General features: G+C 43.7%; 1 protein-coding gene across 3 annotated transcripts in view; it reads left to right on the top strand.

Annotated features, from left to right (window-relative positions):
• Window positions 1–18,695, top strand: part of LOC117154319 (protein gustavus) — a 156,609-nt gene extending 137,914 nt beyond the window's left edge. For all 3 annotated transcript variants that reach the window (XM_033329225.2, XM_033329221.2, XM_033329222.2), the window contains exons 2-6: window positions 7,649–8,112; window positions 11,499–11,728; window positions 12,200–12,530; window positions 12,603–12,761; window positions 12,855–18,695. In XM_033329225.2, coding sequence (XP_033185116.1) covers window positions 7,649–8,112; window positions 11,499–11,728; window positions 12,200–12,530; window positions 12,603–12,761; window positions 12,855–12,994 — 1,324 coding nt within the window. In that variant the 3' untranslated portion in view covers window positions 12,995–18,695. The remainder of the gene's footprint in view (window positions 1–7,648; window positions 8,113–11,498; window positions 11,729–12,199; window positions 12,531–12,602; window positions 12,762–12,854) is intronic.
• The last annotated feature ends 1,336 nt before the right edge of the window (window positions 18,696–20,031 follow it).

Genomic DNA, 20,031 nt, shown 5'->3' with positions numbered 1-20,031 from the left:
TTTTCATACGTAGAATTCCATGCTGGTTGTTAGCAACAACTGTCCACTCGTTATTACAATGTTCCACTTGCAGACATTTCCTAATACTTATATACATAAAAAAATTGCTTCGATCGGTCGTTTCGATCAACCAACTGGCTGGTACATTCAGATAGAGTCTCGATTGCACCTGTACCTCCTTCCTGTTGCCATCGTTTGTCGTGCAGCGAGACTCGTTTATCCGTAACACGATCCGCGAGTCCTGCACGTGCAACATGTAAATGCGATGACTTCTCTTTTTATCCGTCCCCGAAGGATAATGAGCAAACGTGTCGGGATATTTCTTTTCTTAAAAATTCTAGCGACAAGTTGCCATACCTGTTCTATGATACGATTATATGTTCCGAACAGGAAAACTCACGTAGGAGAAATCTGCGAATAATAGCTCTTTGAGTATACCTCTGAAACGTTTTAGGTAGAAAAGTCAAGCGAATCTGCAAATATAGCTTCTAAGTGGGAAAAGGAAATTCTCGAAGGTGGAGAAACGCGATCGTCTTCGCGACAGGGCTTAAAAATATCTTTCAACGATCGCGTCTGATCGTCTCTGCACGTGCGCTCGATGCGTGTGCAGCGTAAGCGAGAAGTTGACCCGCGTAACCCATCCTTAAATGCATTTGCAACGCGTGGCGACACCGCTGATGATCTCACTTTCGCGAGCGCGAACAGTCGCGCCGATTTAAGCGTCGAAAAGCGAGAGTGCACTAGGCGCCGATTCTCTGAGTCAGTCGAGAAGAAAGAAAGTCTGGAGTGTCCGTAAGTGCCTAAAAACAAAGTCTTAAACGGAGAAACGACTCTCGAAAAGAGTCGACGACTCTCCGCAGCCAGATTTCGTCTTCGCGTTTCGTGGAAGCCGATCGAACAAAAAGCCTACGCTGCTGGTTCCTTTCGAGGGAATGCTGTCGAGAAGTCGTTTCTCTCTTGATGGATCGGCGTTGTGAAAACGTACGAGGCACTCGCGATGCCGAGACAAAAGAGGTGGCGGGGTAATTGAAACGAGCCAAAAAAAAAGAAAGCGCCACGAGGACTCGGGGCCCCCGGGTGCGACTCGAAGAGCAAGGGAATGATCTCGACGAGCCGCCTCGTTCGAAAGAATCAGGCGCGAGAGCAGCTGAGAGCCGCTAACGGCCGCCCTGATATTTGACTTCGATCAAGACGCGAAGATCGGTCCATTGTCTTTGAACTCGCTGTCGGGGCGTGGCACTCGCGAATGAATCGAAATCGAACGATCTATGGTGGAGCGTCCGTTGCAACCAGAGAAACCAGATCGACGTGGCTCAATTTCCTGCTGAGAGTAGATTCGTTTTCGAGTAATCTTGGGCATATATTTGCTTCGGCTATCGTGGGAAATCGGTGAGAAGTTAAGTAGACTTGTTCGGAACTAGTCGGTCGGACGGCGTGTCCGATGGGAATGTCTGGTACTACTTTGACTCGGCTTGCAACGTAACTTCGATACGGAGACGACGGTAGTCCGCGCTTTACGCGTTAACTCTACTGGAACCACAATTCTCGTGATTTTAACAGTTATTACGATCTTAACAGAACGTGATGGACTATTTCAATCGGATCGCAGCGCTCTCGAGCAGATGGTAATTTCTGTTCAGTCTGCCTCTTCGATTCTCACAATCCGTGGCGAACAATAGAACAGCCAAATATATTCTCTAATTCCCTAAGTCATACTTCTCTTTGTACGTCTGACGAAGCACGCGGTTGCGTCAGCCCTTTCGTTCTGGGGGAGCCACGATGATCGCACGGCTCACGCAGATCGGAATAAAGCGATAACCGTCTCGATCTTAATGCAAAGAGTCGCGATCAAGCCGGGAGAAGGCATTGTTTCGGCGCTCCTCGGGTAGGAGGGTGTGGTTCCAGACGGGCGAAATCCTTAAAAGGTCGCGGTCCGCCGTGAAGACCAGAGAAAAAGAACGATTCGTGGTGCCCGACAAAAGAGTTCCGCGCGGAAAACGTTCGGCCAGTGGTCTTTATCTGGAAGAGAAGGGCTTTGTCGAGGCAGCTGGTGAACAGGTGTTGACCTGGCCAGCCTCTAGCCGTCAGCTGTTCCGCTTCTAAGCCAACCGACTAAGTTGCAACGCGCGTGAAACAGCCGTTATTTTGCTCGCTAGTTAACGCGAACTGTCGCGGAGAAACCGGCCGTGTCGATTCTTCCTTTTCTCATGCAAATATGCCGTTCCCGCGACACCGAACTTCGCCCGACACTCCGCTTCGTGAACCCTTTCTTTCGTTGGAATTTCTAACATACGGACGTTATGTGCATTGCGCAAGATGGTGAGATAATTTTCATTGGCGCGATCGTTATCGAGAAAACCGTAGTTGGGAGACGCGTGTTCGTAGCAGAGAATCGTTTCTACTATCATAAAGAACAGTTTTGATTCGCGCGAATGAAATAGCAACTCCGATACGGCGAAATGTCTGCATTCGAGTTCTGACCTACTATTTAGTTCGGTTAAATTCGACTCGCTAATTGCCACGTTTTAAATACACCAATTAAGAGGATTAGGAGCTTCCCTGGAGAGCACATTAGTGGATTGATCTGTCCGATAAATCCTCTTCACCTTTCTAAATGGAAGTAAATGCAATTACCAACGTTAACTAACGAAATATCGCGAGTATGATGACGCAAGAAACAGAGGACGATAAAAATGCCAACGTTACGTTCGTAAATTTTTTAATTAATATACGCGAACAAAATCTTTTGTCTTAACATTATCGCAGTGAAAGAAAGTTTCAAGTATTCGTTTAATATTTTTAGTCACCGTTTCTTTCATCTGGATCTTACTTATTCAATCAGATTTAAAGAGTCGTTGAAGTACTTGTCGCATTGATAAATTCCTTAACGTGTCAACTTTTTTTCTTATTCGAATTATCTTCTTTGAAAAAAATGAAGGCGTAAAAGATCAAACGATTTTTGTATCGCCTTGTAAAGAGAGAAATGTCTGTTTATCGTTTGTCAGGAAACGAACGTTATTGAGATTGTACACGTGTCGCGAGAGCTCGCAAGGCTCTCGACACGTCGGCCGAGAATAACGACGCGTAACGCGGCGTCGTTTCACTATCATTGAGCGCAATTGACATCTTGCTGGCCGACGTTCAGTACCGGTTGGCAACCGGCTCGTCGATGGCTGGCAGTGCCGTGCGCGACTAGCCGTGTCCGTGGCTCTTCTCTCTCGTTCGTGTTTGATCGATCTGAGTCGTGCGTTTCCACGCCGATAACCGCCTTATCCACTTGCGGAAAGCTCGCTGGAAAGCTCCGTAACCCCGCGCGGTAGACGCCTTTAACCGTTCCTATTACACTTAATACTCGTCGCGTGACGCTCCCTAATGCTATAAGGAGAAATTTGTTTCTACCCCTTTTGCTTAGTCGATACAGCTGACTTATGGATCTGTGATTATAGCACGAGTTCTAAAAGAGATTTATCGCGATCGAAAGACGCAAGTATCGCAACAGAGGTTTCCGTGGTTTCGGACAAATCGATCGACAGTCAGTCCGTTGATCGATCAAACGCGAGAAAAAATGACTCTACCGTAAATATAGTTCTTCGATAACTATCGGCTCGAAACGTCTTTTCGTAATTTATATATTTCGTATTTTACAGAAATTTCATGCAGGTTCACCGAATCCCACCTTTTTGTTCACCTAATCGAAGCACACTTGTCTATAGGAGCAGGTCGTAAAAACCTGTTAATCCGGTGAAAACAGGTGAAACGTGTCTCATTTCAGGCTTCGAGACGTAAAACTGAAGGGATCTGCGACGCCCGCCGGATTTTTTCCCGAGCATTTTTGTCGGTCTATTTTGCAGCTGAGGGGTGGTTTACCCTCTGTCTGTCTCTCTCTCTCTCTTTCTCTCTCTCTCCCTCGCACCCTCGTACTCTCGCTCTTCCCCTCTCGATGGTAGTTGTCGATGTTAGAGGGGTCCAGAGAGGCTGAGGGAGCTCGAGGGGGATGGTAGTAGATTTGGGGGTTGGACCCGTGTCGAGAGTGAGAGAGAAAGAGAGGGTGAGAGAGGTGGGGCAGAGGTGATCCCCGCGGATCAATACCGCCGTCGGTCGGCAGCCTCCAGCCTGCTCCAACGACCGATGCTCTCGTGTTTCCTCTCGAATCTCGAAATCGAATGCCATTCGGTACACTCACTCCGAGAAAATCATTCTTGAATGTACGCGACTCACCGTGCTCGATATTCTCGGCAAATCCGGAGTTCGTTTCGTCGGAGACTCGATTTTCCACAGACTTTGGTTTCAGGGTAGAGAACGGTTTCCGTTGGAATTGAAGCAGGTGTTTAATTCTTCCATTTATTGTTCACGGGGATTTAAATCTTTTACACGACCCGCGAATCTTTGAGTTTAATTATCTACGCGATAACGGTTTGTTCGATTCGATTCGTCGACGCTCGTATTTCATATTTGTCAGACAGTTTTGCTTGAAAATTCTGGCAGACTTATTTCCTATCGATACGATTTAACGTGTCCAGATCACGGCATATTCGCAGTCTACGTCCATTATTTTTTCAAAGAAATCAATTATTCTTTAGAGAAAGGAGGTGCAGTACAGAGTTTCGTTCGTCTGTAACGATGGAAACGATTCGTATAAGTTCACACTCGGATAAGTAGATTCAATCACTTCGGACACTAAGTACAATTTCATTCAAATGTACATGTATAGATGTAATTCGTATAAACAAAATTCCGCTATGATGCGTCAAATCGTTTTTGCTAGTTTTAGTTTTCGCCTTTCGACAATGGCGAAGACCATTCATTTACGATGAATTTGCTTGAAATTAAAAAAAGAACCAGACTAAACATCAAAACAAGTACCATATCTTCTTCTGGATTTCATCTGTAAACAAAATATCTCGTTGATAGAATCTACGCGAATCAGTTCCGCGGATACGCCGGTTGCAAGCCGGTTCTCCGCCGCCTTTTCACAAGGCGCGAAAGTAGCCCGGCTCGAGCGAGCGTGACGAAGCGAACGCTTTAAGTTGGCCGATGAACGACGCTGACGCAACGTACACGCTGGCCGATTACTCGGCTACTTTCTCCTGTTCCGGACAGTCGTAATATTGTTCGCGATTAGCCGGCGTGGCTGACGGAGGCGAACGCCGTTAACGGACCCCAATGAGCTCACGTCAGCAACGACCATGACGACTCGAGGAGAACGAAGGGCGTCTCGTTCGGTTCACGGCTCCGCCGTGAAGCAAATTAAACTCGAGCTTCTTCGACCGCGTCTCCTGTTTCGCGCGGTCCTAACTACCAGTTTCTTCGACCCGTCGATGATTAATTGTCCGCGTTTCGCAATCGTTCAAAGAGGAAACGACGATCAGGTGCTCGCCTTGAACGTAACACGCGAGCAAAATTTCTTTCAAAACTGAATCGACTTTCTAGCTCTTGCAGCAGCGTGGAAACGCGCTAGTTTCGATTAATATCGAGCGTTTGAAATTCAAGGGATTTCCGAACGATCTAAAAGCGGGAGCGCGTTATAACGAGGGCATCGTTGCGATATTTGGGTAGTTGCGAAAGCCAGTCGAGTTTTTCTTCGATAGTAATATGCGGAATGACGTTTCGGACAATGGCACGGTTCTCAAGGAACCTTGAACTCCTCCACAGACTCGCAAGGATGCATCGTCTGAGAAAGAGAATTTCCGCTCCTGGAAATTAGGTGTTCGATGCAATTTCTGCACGCGTAAACTCGTTCCACAACTCCTAACGAACAACTCTGGCGTCGAGAGATAGAGCGCTGTTCGATTCGCGACGAGGCCAAGTACCGTTTAATGAAATTTGTTAGAAAATCATCGAAAACCCTGTTTGTTTACCCGATGATTATAAAATATTCGTTCGTCTGTATCTTTCGGTGGATTTCCCGCGTAGATTTCTTTCAGCGTGTGTAATAATCTCGGGAAGCAAGTCAGAGCCGGATTCAGGATGTCAGTGTCCGGTATCCGTGGCCGGAAGCGTGTCTTGGTTCACGGATACGACCAAACCAAGATCCAGACGAAATAATGGAATAGGAAAAATTGGAACGACCTCGTGGCGCTACAGCCGTGTTTTGTCTCTGTTCGTTTTCTGAATCGTGGCTCGTTCTCTCGTCGCTTGTTTCTCACGTCCTGTCACTTCGAACATGCAACTGGTTAAGAGTCGCGAGAAAAAGCACGACCATCATTGCGCCGAAAGACGCGCCGTCCGGTCTGTCGGATTGGAACTCGAGAATACGCAATGTCGACGATTCGAGATCAACTCGAAGTGAGCTTACACACCTTTCCTCTTAGAACGTTAATCTCGCGTTAATCGCAACGGTCCAGTCGATGGTTAACCTTTAATCGAAACGATCGTTAATCCACGATAGGTCGACGCGTTTCTCCACACTGATTTAAGTGGATTTCCAGAACGAATGGAATTACAACGGCATTTAATGGAACATCGAGCCTGGCGAGACTCGCTTCTCGAAATCGCTGCCTTTCCGGCTAGCTCCGCGATGAAACGTAATTCCTCGCCAGCGTTCGTTATCAGCCAGCCACGGCCTTCCACAGACCTCGAAATTTACATCGAGCCACTCTTTTATCTTGACTCTTTGGTCAACGTAATCGCGGACGACGATTAATTCGACGAAATCGAGATATCGACGAGCAACTAGTTTTTATCGCGACAACGGCGTCGTGATTTAATTTGAGAAATGATCTTAACGCATTTGCCTTAACGCATACGTAGACACACGATTACCGTAGCAGATGGAAAAGAGATATCGGAAACGAGAAATTTGTTTAATCGACGTCCGATCGAAAGCGACGATTTTCCGCTGGTCGAAGGATCAGCGAGCTTAAAATCCTCCTCTCCGTTCGGTTCGTAAAACCCCGGTGGGCTGCGGTGACACGAAAATCCGCAAGCTGGAAGCTCCTGTAATCCATTGCTCGGTGCCGGTGTGTTGCGTGTCGCGATATTGTCCCCGTCGAACGTGCGTCGCGGAAAACGTACGAGACAAGGTACAAGCTGTGCCGGGCAGCGTTTCCTCCGTTTCGGGACGACGTCTCGTTTTCGCGGTGCGATTTATGCGCGATATCGAACAAGGCGACGAGCTACGCAACTGAACGACCGCGAATACGATATGCAACGAATTTATTAGGATATTATTCGACATGATCACCACGGTAATAAATATCGCGATACAACGTGCAATTTAATCGTTCTAGCGGGCTTCAATTCGATCTGTACTTGCAATATCTATCAACGAGCATACGATCTTGATAGTTTATGCGTTCTTGCGCTACACCGCGCTTTATCTCCCACAAAACGGTATACCAATCTAACACGATATAAAATCCACTCCAAATGAAACTTGATATAGCGCAACGTTGCTACAAAATCGTTCGTTAGTTCGACTGCGCGAAACTTTAACGACAAAACATGACTCTCAATAGAAAGAGAAATTCAGACCATCGCGAAAGAGCAGAAAACGAACGAGCAAGGAGAGTGATAAACACTCTAAGGATTAGTAGTCGCGTGATAGTGGTTTCCCAGTGAGAAATCAACCCCCTAGTGTGTCCCCTGAAGTCGCGTTGATGAGAGGACAATTAACTAATCAGGTTTTTCCACTGTGTTCGCGTTGCAGGTACAAAGCGAATCGTTGCGTGAGCGGGGGCGGTGGCCGCGCAAACAGTGCGACTGGCGGTACCGGAGGCGGTCTAGGTAACGGAGGCAGCGGCCGCGGGGGCGGCGGGGGCGGTAGCCCCGGTAGGGGCGGCGGCGGAGGCGGAGGAGGCGGCGGCGGAGGCGGCGGAGGAGGCGTTGGAGGAGGCGGAGGTCGCGGCGGAGGAATAGACGGTGGCGCGGTACCTGCTACGCCACCGACCATCAGCCGTTACCACCACCGCTACCATCATCATCACCATCATCATCGTAATCACGACCACGTCACCACGACCACCACGGCGGACGCCACTACCATCACTGGCGTCGCCTGGCACCTCAGGCACAAACTACCCCTTGGAAAACAGTGCCTCGAACATCGTCTTCAGCACCGGCATCACCATCGGTCCCCCTATCGGGCCGTAAACATGGGCCAAAAGATTTCAGGTTAGGAACACACCTTTCTTCGAACCACGATCGAAATATACGATCAGTAAGAACCACGATGATTTCGGGTGTCTGCGATCGTCGCGAGAGTTCTGGGTGGGTGAGAGGGATCGAGCGTGGGCGTCGAGAACCGGTTCACGCGTCGAAGGTAACTTTGGTTGGATGATACATCGAGAGATTAGGGTTAAATAACTCTTTCGTATAGCTTGTAGGTGGGTTCGTGTAGTATCGTAGTATACATAGGAGTTGAGTTTGAGCTACATTTTCGGATGCTGCATTCGTCAACCGCATAAATCGAAACATGTAAAAAGTTCGATGATCGTGTAAGAATTGTTTGTTTGTTTGTTTTTTTTTTTATTAATTTACTTTAGAATTTACCATTATTCATCTTCTCTAACTCGTGAAAGTAAGTTGTTCGTTTCTTGAAAATTGAAGATTAAATCGTGTACTTATATAACGAGATTATGAAATTACGGAAAGGCGAGTTGCATCGGTTTAATTTCCGAAAGGCTCGTTCGTTGATTAAAATAGCATATGGAGTAGAGTAATATCGTAAAGTTCAGATTATCTGGGACAAGCAGATAGTTTAGGTACCTATTATTGTTTGAAGATACGTAGTACATATGTTTAGTAGGTTTAGTAGCTTTCCAACGCAGCAGCGTTATATGATGCAATACAGCGTCGAGACCGAGTCTAAGAGGTTGATTCACCTCGTCGGACTTCGTCCAGGGTCAAGGCCTTTGACCGCTCTCGATTTTACCTACCTGCTCTCAGGTAGAAGCTCGAACAGGTCCTCGAGACCGAGATTCTATCCTCTGGCGAAGCCCGGTGTGTATAAAATACCAAGCTGAGAGGAGAGTTCAACACAGCAGCACACAGTCGTTTGATAAATTTTTAATACCGCGAAACAAAAAGTTTGCTGATTAAACTTAACTCGTTGAAAGTTAGCATTCGAACGGTTCTCCTCCTTTTTTTTTTTTTTTTCTTTTTATCAAACATCCAAGCATTCTCTTTATATCCCGATCGTAAAGATGTCCAAAATGTAAATTTCAATTCGTTCGCGGGAGCTTTGCCAATAAAACCTACATTACGAAACACGAACTATGCGCTACTACGAACCACAACTCTGTAATTATCCAGCTGGTATAAATATCCTAGATAATTAGCCAATTAAATTTCCGATTCTGATTAAAAGGATGGCCGGACCGTTAAAAGAAAAATCTCACGGAGACCGTTTGTCGCCATGAATCAATTCCATAGATCGTGTAGAGCTTGCCATCGCGCGTCCCTCTGTCATGATTTACACTGGCCATTTGCTCGCTTCCGGAGATTCATTCTATGTCTCGGTGGCGCGATCGTGCAACGACCCTCTCTCGCTGCGTCCGCCCGAGCCTGGCCGCGCTTGTCTTTTCGGGAAATTTGTCGCCCTCGACCGCAGCCAATTCGCAGCTCAGCTGCACCCGTGAAATTTACGAGGCAAGTATACATGGCAGTGAGCTGTGTGACACGGCGAGGGCTACTGTTGGTATCTCGTGTAGTGGGGGGAAAAACTCAGCAGTAGCCAGGTCCAGGGTGTCTCGTTGTCTCGGGGCAACAACGAAAAAAAGACAAAAAGGAGATGTACGCGACGAACGCGCCGAACCTCGAAGAAGAGAAAGAGAGCCGAAAGGTCGTCTGGAGCCGGATACACGCAAGTTCGTGAAAGGGCCTTTCTATCAGTACCCCTCGGCTTTTTGGCCACAAGTGGAAGCAAGACGGACGTGTAGACCCTTTGAAATTCTCGCGCTCCTTTCCAGAACCCTCGTTTCAGAACCCTCGAACGCGCGCACCAGCTAGGGAACAGCTGCCAGAGCAAATAAACCAGCATCCAAGGATATCGTTCTCTCGAGGCTAGAGACCAAACGCGGGAAAGAGAGGGCGAACTTTCGAAAAACCTTGAGCGAGGTCTGCTGATCCCGCCGGACGGGGTCCCTTCATTATTTTTCTTCCAGTCTTTTTTCCCCCGTTCCTCGGCAAATCTACCCGGTGCTGGCAGCACAGGTATCTGCGGAATACCGCGCCACGAGAATCCCACGGACGCGCCCTGAATTATTAACGACCCCGTGGAAATTTAGCCCGCGTGGAATTTCAGTGACGATCTTCTTTTCGTTCGACGTATCCGGCTGATCGATGATCGTACGACATTCTGCCTTTTAACGCTTAGCTAAACGCGCGCGCCACACCGAGTTGTACGGTTGCACCGCGTTCGGACAAGCCAACTTGTCGATCGCGCATTTTTCCAAGTATCGAGGACTAATATCCACTACTTAAAAAACAAATTATATTTCTCGGTAATGATTTTATTTAACGATTTCATGTATTGTTTATGCAAAACATTAAAATAAAAGTATATATTAAAAGTATAGCAAAAATATAGGCACAATTACAAACGTTTTAAAGATGATTTAAAGATAAATAAGACGACTTAAACGTGAAATTAAAAATTCATAAATTCATAAATTTTAATATTTTCTTACCATGTGGTATCTGTAGATGTTTATATGAAGAGGACGTTGGTACGTGAGGTTTAATGACGAGATTGCTCGTTGTTGTAACCGTCGAATATCTTTAAAATAATAAATTAATATACAGCCGTATACGCGAATCGTTAGTACGAAGTATAAATCGCAAAATAAGATAGCGGAATAAATACTCGTAGAATGCTCGTCGCGTGACTCGATAGACGCTCGTAAGATACTCGAAAATACTCTAGATATCGTTAGATACTCGATATGTGCTGTCGCTCGCGATCGCATCCGTGTACTTAACTAGTCAGGGGATAATGGAAAAATTCAAATTCGTCTTCATTCGACGGTTGCTTGTAGCGGCGACATTGTTTTGCCCGGAGTCTATTTGTTGTTACATTACTCGTAACCTAGCGATCTTGATGCTCCGAGGCAAAACAACAACATGATTTGAATAGTCTTAATAGTCTTAAATGGACTTATGTGCCGCTACATACCGTTCGATTATAACTTTATCTAGTCATAAATGATAGTGTTACTTTTTAATTAATTTTGACACCACTAGATTGATGTATTTTATTATATACTGTACTTTATAACCAGTTAATTGGAAACAATTCCAAGTAAACAATAACTAGTGACAAACAAAAATAATAACAAGAAGAAAACAAAAACGCGTTCTATAAGTCAAAAAGGAAGATCTTCCCGTTCGATCACGCAGCGATATACTTTACAGATCGATTGGCTAAGCGTTAACAGGCGATTCGAATGTGAAATGAAATCCTCTACGGGATTAGAATCGCGTTAAGTGTCAAGGTATTATAGAATAGAATATGATACGAAATGAACGACTAACTGATCTTTTTATTTTTATTTTTTCAGGCGGTGTGAAAAGCGTGACACGTGAGGCTGCAGCTGGATCTGTTGGTGGAGTTGGCGTCGGCGGTGGCGGCGTCGTAGCGTACAAACCCGTGGTACCAAGAGAGCTGGCGCAACACTTTGCGAGGCCACCGCGGCTCGATGTCCTGCTCGACATGCCACCCGCCTCGCGGGAGACGCAGATTCATCATAGCTGGAACGCCAACGACCGTAGCCTCAACATATTCGTCAAGGTATATATCTCAAGAATGCACACGGTGAACTTGGAGTACTCGCTACAATCTTTCGTTTTCCCGTTCTTTCAAAATCCCTTCGTTCTTTACTGTTTGTAAGTTTAGTTTGACGCGTTGTTTTTTTTTTAAATATATCCATTATTCCGTTTGTATTACGTTTCTAAAGTTTCCTTCTACGTCTCTACACTGATAAGCAAGCTATACGCTTCAACCGCGTATTTTTCCAAGTATCGGGGACTAATATTCGCTACTTAAGAGACAAAGAGGGCTAAAAATCGTTTAAGTCAATTCTATTTTACGGTAACGATTTTATTTAACAATTTCATATACTGTTTATACAAAACATCGAGTTGTACGATAAAATATTAAAAGTATACAAAAATATAGGTAAATTATAATATAGTATCTTTCTACAGATTTATTACGTGTAATTGTACTGTATGTGTTATTGGTGAATGATTTCTGTTTCAGGACGATGACAAATTAACGTTTCACCGACATCCAGTGGCTCAAAGCACAGATTGCATAAGGGGGAGGGTAGGATACACGAAAGGTATGCATGTCTGGGAACTGTTCTGGAGCACGAGGCAAAGAGGCACGCACGCCGTAGTGGGCGTCGCGACGGCAGAGGCACCTCTTCACAGCGTCGGATACCAGAGCCTGGTTGGCAATAACGAACAAAGTTGGGGTTGGGATCTCGGTAGAAACAAGCTTTTGCACGACTCGAAGAACAATGCCGGTGTCACGTACCCGGCTCTACTTAAACCCGACGAAACGTTCATTGTTCCTGACAAATTCCTCGGTAAGTAACGTTATAATTTCACGAAACACCAATACCTTTTGTAACACGTACTGATAAAAATGTCTTTTTCAGTGGTCTTGGACATGGACGAAGGTACGTTAGCTTTCGTTGTGGATGGTCAATACCTTGGAATCGCATTCAAAGGCCTTAAAGGCAAAAAGCTGCATCCTATTGTATCCGCTGTATGGGGACACTGTGAGATCACGATGAAGTACATCGGTGGACTTGATCGTAAGTAACGATAGAATCATTAAACGTTCAAATAATATCTTATATGTATGTTTAAAATTAACGAAGTAATAATGTAATTCGTAATTGTTTCAGCTGAACCATTGCCTTTGATGGATCTTTGTCGAAGAGTGATTCGAAAACGAATCGGCAAGGATAAGATAGACGAGAAAGTGAATGCGCTGAGCTTGCCGTTAGCGGTGAAGACTTATCTCCTGTATCGTGACAGGAGGTAACTACCGAGTGCTAGCTCCGAAACCACTACCACCACGATTACGACTGTGAACACCACCGCCCTATTGAATCATTGCCACCACGACGCACAGGGGAACGCCCGCTACCCCGTCGCAAGCCACCGAACGCACCAGCCCATAAGCCGCTTGTACGATCCATGGTGTTTGTATCCATGTAAGGATAAGTCGAGACGAGCACGATCAACGTGGTCGCGTACGTCGTCGTCGTCGTCGTCGTCGTCGTCGTCGTCGTCGTCATCGTCGTCGTCTTCGTCTTCGTCTACGTCTACGTCTACGTCTACGTCATCCTCATCATCATCGTTGGCATGATATTTGTCACCATTATCATACGTTCATCATTGTCGTTGTCATAGTCGTTGTTAATCTGATCGTTATCGTCGTTGTCGTTCCCGCATACAATCGGACGAAGCTACATGAAAAAAAAAAAAAAGAAAAATCGGACGCGCAGACGGGACACATACGCGAACCGTATCAGGTCTAGCGAATTATTTAGATAATATTGTTGTCTTGTGTTAACGTCGATATGATTAAAATCGTGAAGGAGTCTTTATTAATTGTTAATAATGAAAAAGTGACGTACGATGCAGTTGAATAGCTTTCCGAGCACATCGCTCGACGCTGTTATTTTTTCACTTTATTTTCTTTTTCTTTTCTTTTTTTTTTTTTGTAGTCCTTTAAGTTGTCGCGTTACTAGAACGTTCTGCGTCTGACGAAGAAGATGCAAGGTGAGAAATCGAGGACCTGAGTGTGAGGATGAGAATACATACACGTGTGGCTCGGTCAGGTGGAAAAATCAATAGAAAAAAATGAGCACAAGGAAAATAGTTCTTCACACAGTTGGCCAGTAAAACGTTTAGTCGAGTCTAAAGGCTGATACGGATAACGTTTCGGTTATTAGTCAACAATGGGTAGCGGGCTTGTTCTAGTCCGGGCACACTGCGCTAATAGAAAACGAGAAGACAATGGGATAGAAACATACATTTGCTTCACAACTTGAGCGAAGAAAAAATCGACGAAACTTCAAGTAGATGTCACTATGCGGACAGTTGTTGCTCACACGGCTATCGAAAAAGAAAATGTGTGTATAGTGACGAAGATGCCAGTCGATTGAACAGCCACCTTCCAATAGACTCATTTTTCAAATATTTTCTAAGCATGCTAAGTCTAATAAAATATAGTGGTGTACATGGTTCGTGGATGGACACGAGAAAAACAAAAGAGAATTTTAAGAAATATATATATATATATATGCATATATATATATATATATATATATATATATATATATATATATATATGCGATTTAATGAGTAACACGCCTCTGATTGTTCTGTGTATTTCATCTTATTTTGTTGTTCGTTTAGTTAGAAAAAGCCCTTAAAGAAAGCATACGTATCACAGTTAGAAATTATCACTAAATGACGTTTGAGCGGAACTCTACGAACAAAGGAGCCATAAAAATTTATAGCGTTATACGAACATCGATCATTTGAAGATGTTTTAACGAAACTGGATGAAGAGAAAAGCGATAGACAGCAGTAACTTACCGCGATTAAGTTAATCGAAGTAAAAAAAAGAGGCAAGAAGAGAACGAAGAAGATTAGGTGTACGTAGTTAAACGTTTAGGGCGAGCGAACGAACACGGTCATATTACGGCTGAATATATTCCAAACACGAATTAAAACTGACTGGGAGAGTGAAAAAGAGAGAAAAAGAACTGCTGCGGCACTAGTGTGTGAATGTTATGTTTATGATACAATGCAAATCATGCCGACGATCCTGAAAATATAATCACGATGACGATGACGGCCATGAATGAATTGCGATGATAGTAAAAAATTCTATCGGGCGTGTTGCTACCTATACTATTAGCATGACAAATTATGACTGGTCCCTAGTAACTCTAATCTTACGTTTAATCTTACGTTTGTCGCTTAAGTTTAATCATAATGTGCCGTTTATCGGCGATGTCGATTTGTACATAGGATATAATTATAATAATGATAACAATAATAATAATAATATCTATCGGTACGACAATGAATGTATTGTGGGTAGTGATTGTATCAAAGACCGTAAGGACGAACCGAATGCGAGAAAAGAAAAGAAAAGAAAAAAAAGGAAAGATAAGAAAATATAAGCAGGATCCTCTCGTATGAAAAAAAAAGAAAACGCAAAGGCAAAACTGTCGATGAAAACACTTTTCTCTTTTTGATCACGAAGATACCATTTTCTTCTGTTTATTTCATTTCTTTATATTTCTTTTAAATTCTTTAGATTTCTTTACATTTTCTTTATACTTTTCACAAACGAAATAAGATTTCTTGCTGATACCACGCATTGTTGTTCATTCCCGTCGAAAGCGAATTCCTTCATGGAACTCGCTTTACAAGAACGCGTCTTCCAGATTGTCTGGCCGGACATACAGTTACACCTTTCAGAAGAAAAGGACTGCCATTCTTTTTCTTCTAACGAGTGAAAACTTTTATACCATAGATCATGGCCACATTTGTTTAACGACCCACCGAGTTCATCGATATATCGCCAACTGAAGGTTTCAATGACGCGCACGATCTCGCAATCGGCAGCCACTGCGTCGTGATCTTGCGGTCCTCAATACGCACACCCAAACCACTGTCTGTTAGAGCAACGTTCACCCTTACTATCTTTGCTCGATTTTCCGCTCGGTCGAGATCACTCGTCGAGCTACGGAAAACGCATCAAGAAAAATGAAAAAAAAAAATTTAAAAGATTCGTGACGAAGGAAGAAAAGGAAAGAAAAGTGAATGCTCGTCACGAACATTCGAAATTATAGCTAGTGCAAGATCGCACACCGTGTGTGTCGCGTGTTGTACGATCGCGCAGCGGTAGAAGAATTTACCAAGATCATAGTGACTTGACGTCTTTGTCGTGAACGAGAAAACCTGCGTCTCGTTTGTAAGAATAAGGGGATGAAAAAAAGATAAATAACAGGACAGTTGTCTCGAGTACGGCGTGGCCGGAAATACACACTGTTCGTCGAAAACTTCTGCCACGTTTGTAAGAATAAAAGAGATGAAAGAAAATAGATAAGAGGACGGTTCTCTGGAGCGCGGCGTGGCCGGAAATACACACCGCTCGTCGAAAACCTCAACCTCGTTTGTAAGAATAAAAGAGATGAAAGAAAATAGATAAGAAGATGGTTCTCTCGAGCACGGCGTGGACGTCGTGCGTGTTGTCTCATATGCGTGAAACAAATGTCTCCGGATGGAAGTAAACAGAGCACACAAATAGCGAGCAAAACAAATGAAATTGTATAAGGTAAACCACATATAGAAGAGAAGAGTCAAAAAAGGAGTCGTCGACAACGCAAAGAGAGACAGAGAGAGAGAGAGAGAGAGAGAGAGGAAAAGGAAAGATTCACACACGCGCAGAGAGAATATTTTCTTTTTTCCCAGGAGTAATACTCTACTCTGACTTCGTGTTGTACCTATTCTTTACCAACTATTTTCTATATAAACCAACGGATGATTTCGTTTTCTCTTTATGCGCGTGTCACGCTCCAAGCTAGAGACAGGTCAAAAAAGAAGGTAATAGCGTTTAGCAAGAATGTTGTATATATTATTGATTAATGATTAATATTAATATTATTATTGTATCGGCTCGATAGTTTAATTGATTAATCAATTATATCGTGGTAGTCGGCATAATTGTGGATTCAGTTTTTGTACGGTAGGAGAAACGATCTACTTAATGCGATCGATCGATCGACAAGCATTAGATTGAAAAACGGGTAGGTAAGTTCTCTTCGGCACGTCGCTTTACGCTTACGATTTACTACTCATTTTTAGTTTCTTTTCTTTTTTTTTTTTTTTTTTTCGTATTTCGCGTTCGAGCGACGATGCTTTCGGGATAAATCACAGAGACTTCCTATTATTTAAATCGCATCGTAGATTTAACGAAAGATTATGAATTATACAGAATAAAGCAAAATAAAAAGCGAAGAAACGTGTTTTTATACCGGTGCGTGTTCTTGTTCTATTGCAACGCGTTTTCTTCTTGCTTTTTTTTTTACTTATTTCTTTTATCGATAAGCGTATTTTACATTAATTTCTTTTTTCTACGTTCTAAATTTTAGTAGTCTTCGTATTTCGACATTTTTGTCCTTATGCATGGTTATGCATATTAGACGATACCCTCCGCCAGGTTGATTCAATTTTCTCTTTTTACTTAATTAATACAGTTCGTTTTAAAATGAAAATGCATTGGTCGAAATTATTTTATCTATATGCGCTTCGACATAAGGATTGATCGATCGATCCAATGACCCAATGGAATAATTTTCCTTTTAGTATGCGTTAAACTGTACCCGTTCAATTCACAAATAGGACTTCCGTTGATGTTTTATCAACTCAGATGATCGAATTCAAGAACGAACAAAATAATTATCAATAATTTGCACGAAAAACTGATAGCTCGATCGATCGATCGTCCAATGGAATATCTTCACGATCGATAATGGAAACGCGGTAACGTTCTATTCATTTCCGCTGTCGTAGCGGAGGATGTTTGAGAACTACGAGACAGAGGAAAATACAGAAAAAAAAAAAATACGAAAAGCGTGGGTGTTTCGAAATATTTTTCGTCAACTGCCTGCTGCCTGCCTGTGCAAACTACGTTGCCTCGACAAATATGTCTAATTTATTGACGATACGATAATTAGCAGGACATTTAAGCTGCGTGCGTGTAAGTGATAGCCGACAAAATAAGATGCTGTGTATGTGTGTATGTACGCGTGTGCGTGTACTTTCGGCCGAGAATGAGTGTGAAAGAAGCGCGTAAACTGAAGGGTGTGTGAGTGTGAATGAATGAAAGAAAGCCGGAACAAGGAATGAGCGCGCATCTGGCACCGGATGGTCTTCGACGGAATATTCGTTCCTTTCCCCTTCTATTTGTACGTTGGCGAAAAAAAAAAACAATTTTAATGGCCAATCAAAAAATTTATCCGAGTCTCATAAATATCGAAATAAACACGACTAAAACGAAGTTGGTTGCGTGGAAAAGGCGAAAGAACGCGATACGTACGAAGACCATTTCCGGCCCGATTTACAAGCCTGTTTCACATAATGTTCTTTTCTCATGTGTTCTTTTTTTTTTCCTTTGAAGCCTGAACTATTGCAACGAGCGATCTCACGTCTATTTAAGCATAAGTTTACGAGTTTAACATGGTATTGCTGTATAGTGGCGAGTGAACGCGAAGAATTTATAAATATGTAATGCCTTAATGTTATATAACGATAATAATGGAATACCGTTACTGTATAATTAGTGACGCGCAAGGACTGGGGAAAACAATGATCGTGACAGTTAGATAGATCGAAAGGGTGGGTGGTAAGAAAAAAAAATGACGAACGAACGAGCAAACATAAAGAAAGAATATGTGTAACAGACAAAACAAAAAGGAGTGTAGTACGTGCGGCCGTTTGTCTCCATTCTGTTCGTGATTTGATATTTTTTTATAATTCCGACGACGAGGGCGAACGATATTAGAGAGAAAGAGAGAGGGAGTGAGTATAAATGGAGCGTGTATAGAGAACGGACTGCTATCTAAAATAGTTCAGGCTAGATGTCGATGTTTGTAGCAGATAAAGAACAAAAAAAACACAACACAGCATATTGTAATTAAAATTAAAAGTCATTAATACCGTCTGCTTTTTTACTTATCCGCTACTCGCATCCCTGTCTTTATCAATGACCCACGACTTCGAACCCACCTTTGTGCTCGCCTTCCGCTGCACTTGGAAATGAAGCAACTGCGAGGGAATTTCATTCTTTTCGTTCTCTCCTTACAACTCGCCTTCTTGCCATTCTTCATCAGGGCATCGATTCGCAACTGCTTCCATTCGCCTGCCACTTCATTTGCGTCCATCTTCGAGATCTTGTTCAAAGATCTAACAATTTCTCCTTGCACTATCCTTGCACGGAGATTCAGCGTTGTCCAACAAACTCAACGCGTTGGAATCGATGTAATTTTGACACTCCATATCCACGCTCGGTATCTTCGAGAATTATGGCCGAGGATGTTTGCTCATCTTGCTGAATTAAATTCATTTTTTGTTTTTCTGTGGAGACGACCTTCGTGGCCACCCCGCGCTCTCCGGGGAGAGCTTCTACTTCTACAGCTACTTTAAACACCTCTGGCAGTCTGTTACAATCTTTGCTGTCTATCTTACGAGTAGAAACGTCTACTTCCTTCACGTTTACTTCCACGGTGTTTAAGTCAAGATGTTGACTGATAGAATAGTTAGTAGCAAGTCCAATTATGTTTGTTAAGGCGATATTTATACTGAACTAGCGATGGGGTGTTGGTTGCCTCGCCAACGGTCGCTCGCGGGTGGAAATGTTCGCTTTTCCCATCGGATCGAACAGTAAACCTAAGGAACTTCTCGACTTGGAGGATGTTTTCAAGCAACGAAGTGCCTTAACGGTAAAATATAAATCCTTAATTTTGTAACAGTTTCTCGACCGGGGGATGGGTTTCTTACGCAATTAGCGCGCATTAGCATTAAACTTGCAGTCTCTGAACTTAACATCTCTACAACGTTTCGTGTGTAACAATCGCTACACACTACACTACTATGGTGTAAGTTAAAGGTGACTTACTCAGGTTGTTGGACTTCGATGGGATGTGTCCGTACTCCAGGCAATCGAAACATTTGGTACCTCTCGATCCTCTCGATCCGACTCGTCCTCTTCGATCTTTCTTCAACCCGTTTGGCTTTCGTCTTCGCATTTTCTTTCGTGGCTTCGTACAGGGCAAGCTTCTCTTTTAACTTTGTTCGTCACGAATTCCGTCGATGATGTATTTTATTACGGATTTTGTATGACTCACTCGGTTCACTATGTCGAACATTTCGTAGACATACTCCTGGTATGTCTCGGTTTTCTTTTTGGCTCGACACAAGTCTTTATGCACCTTGTACGCATCCACTCTTTACTCAAATTCGGTACTCAGCATTTTCTTCGTCGTTTTTCAACTT

Source organism: Bombus vancouverensis, chromosome 3 (assembly GCF_051014615.1).
Source record: "Bombus vancouverensis nearcticus chromosome 3, iyBomVanc1_principal, whole genome shotgun sequence".
NCBI classification, from domain to species: Eukaryota; Metazoa; Arthropoda; class Insecta; order Hymenoptera; family Apidae; genus Bombus; species Bombus vancouverensis.
This window is presented reverse-complemented; position numbering and strand designations above follow the sequence as displayed.